The sequence below is a fragment of the Gloeophyllum trabeum genome, assembly GCF_000344685.1.
Source record: "Gloeophyllum trabeum ATCC 11539 unplaced genomic scaffold GLOTRscaffold_00325, whole genome shotgun sequence".
NCBI lineage: Eukaryota > Fungi > Basidiomycota > Agaricomycetes > Gloeophyllales > Gloeophyllaceae > Gloeophyllum > Gloeophyllum trabeum.
In genome coordinates, this window is record NW_006920733.1 from 1 (window position 1) to 2,432 (window position 2,432).

The following is a 2,432-nucleotide window of genomic DNA, read 5'->3' on the forward strand; positions in this document are numbered from 1 at the left end:
GCACTGGTGATGACGGTGTTGTCGACGTCGAGCAGCGGATCCGTCCTGAGCTCTCTCAGGACATCGGTGGGGATCAGAGGCTTGGAGGCGTTCGACGGCATTGTGGCGGTCGTCGGCAGGAGATACGCGTTGGGAGGGACGAGGTCCTCCACTCGAACGCTCCATGTCCTTTGTCCGGCTCATACCAGGCTCCTAGAACCATCCGTCTCGCGTCCTCGATCCTCTCTGCTAGGGCATGTGTGAAGATGTTATCTAATATGGCTTATATAATGTAATTTATTTATAGCTGTGTTTCCTGATTAAGCCGAACGTTGAGGATGAGGACGCTATGAGACGGCTGGCCCAACTCGTCGTCCGAGGTTTCACCGGAATTATGTAAGGTAGCTAAGCGACTAACGACGCGTCGGTTTACCGTTGGTTTATTGACATTCGTCGACTGCCCGATTCGGATTGAGGCTTGCTCTTCGAGCATGTCCTCTGCTCGTCTGCACATTGACGGCGTCGTGGACTTAAAGATGTCCATATCAGAATAGTGCTATATCTGTATTATTGATGACATGCACGTTCACCAACTGCACTGGGAACATCCCAATTCAACAAATAAAACAATGAATGACTATTTACCACAACAGTCTAGATAGGGCAAGCTGCTCTGGTCTCTCTCTTTCTCTTTGCATACCAAAGTCAAAGGAGACTAACTACACACACAATATTAAAAGGTCTCAGGCTACTCTGCAATGAAGAACTTGGTGCTTGGACTTTGCATTGTATGTAAATTAATCTATTCATCGAAAATATAGCAACAGACCCCTAGACACTCGTGTATTATTGTTTCACTATCTCACTATCTAAGAAATGGCTTGCTATATTACCGTCAGATTTTATCCCTGTCCCTCCGCCCTCAATGTGCAGACGAGCAGAGGACATGCTCGAAGAGCAAGCCTCAATCCGAATCGGGCAGTCGACGAACATCAATAAACCAACGGTAAACCGACGCGTCGTTAGTCGCTTAGCTACCTTACATAATTCCGGTGAAACCTCGGACGACGAGTTGGGCCAGCCGTCTCATAGCGTCCTCATCCTCACCGTTCGGCTTAATCAGGAAACACAGCTATAAATAAATTACATTATATAAGCCATATTAGATAACATCTTCACGCACGCCCTAGCAGAGAGGATCGAGGACGCGAGACGGATGGTTCTAGGAGCCTGGGCTCATACATACTCTGGTCCGCAGAATACTTCTCGTATAAATTAGCACATGCTGCTATGAGGATCCGAACAAGCTGTTCGATGGGCTCGCCACTATGAAAGAGGTAGGCAATTATCCAAATGCTGCATTGTGTGCTGAAGTTTAGGACGAACGATACATGGGACTAGAACCGCGCCCGACAGTACGTGCATTATACGGATCTTGCACAGGATTATTTGCATTAGAAAATCCGGCGTGCAATTACATCAGGTATTTTTAGAATCTGCATTGTGGGTCCATGTGTATAAAAGGAGTTTCCTCAGCTATACTTATATAATGTCTTCTACACGCGTTGTACGCATTGCCTTCGTGCATCAAACCTACTTGACCTCGTAATGAATCACTGCTTTCCTCGCTCCACGACGAGCCCAAAGACCCTCTCACCATAAGAGATGTCTGACAACGGAGATCCAACCCAAGAGCCTGCAGGGGGTGCCTGGAATCCGACTCGTATGCAACCTTTTACACAAGAAGTGTATTAACCATCTGACAATCGATGTGTGTTCCACAGAACCGCTCTTCCAAGAGGACACGTCTGCCGACGTCATCTTGCGTTCTACAGATGGATTCGACTTCCGCGCTCGCAAGAGCATCCTTACCATCGCTTCGCCCTTGTTTCGTGACATGTTCAGCGTTGGCCAGACCAGCAGCGATTCATCCGCCGACAAGGACCTCGTGGTGGATGGACTTCGTGTCGTCCCGATGACCGAGGAGACGGGAGAGGTGGTCGAAAAGCTCTTGCAGCTTTGCTACCCCCTGGACCCGCCGACCTGGGCCAATGCAGCGGAGGTACAGCCAGTCCTCGCGGCCGCTATCAAATACCAGATAGACACCGGCACAAGAGCGCTGAGGAAAGAACTGGCCTCGCCCAAGTTCCTCGAGAGCGAACCTCTGGGCGTTTACGCCGTAGCGTGCCGGTTGCAGCTGCAGGAGGAAGCGCGTCTGGCGGCCTGGTACACGTTGCGACATCCCATGGTGAAGAAGCCTTCCATCCCAGAGCTCCGTTTCATCTCGGGACATACCCTGCACCTCCTATTCGAGTACCGCATAGATTCCAATCAGGCAGCCTCTATTCTGGCTCGGGAGTCTGGCATGGAATGGGATTCAGAACGCGATTGGGTCTGGCTTACTTGTACTGACTCCACATCCCACAATCGGACCCACGTCACTCGTTATGACG

The 2,432-nt window shown here is 50.2% G+C and overlaps 1 protein-coding gene across 1 annotated transcript; it reads left to right on the plus strand.

The window, feature by feature from the left end:
• Window positions 1-1,786: 1,786 nt before the first annotated feature.
• GLOTRDRAFT_4763 (uncharacterized protein) lies at window positions 1,787-2,392 on the plus strand (the record flags this gene model as incomplete). The annotated part of the gene is made up of 1 exon (XM_007873561.1): window positions 1,787-2,392. A coding segment is annotated over one exon (606 nt), but the record flags the coding sequence as incomplete, so codon positions are not given.
• Window positions 2,393-2,432: the final 40 nt, after the last annotated feature.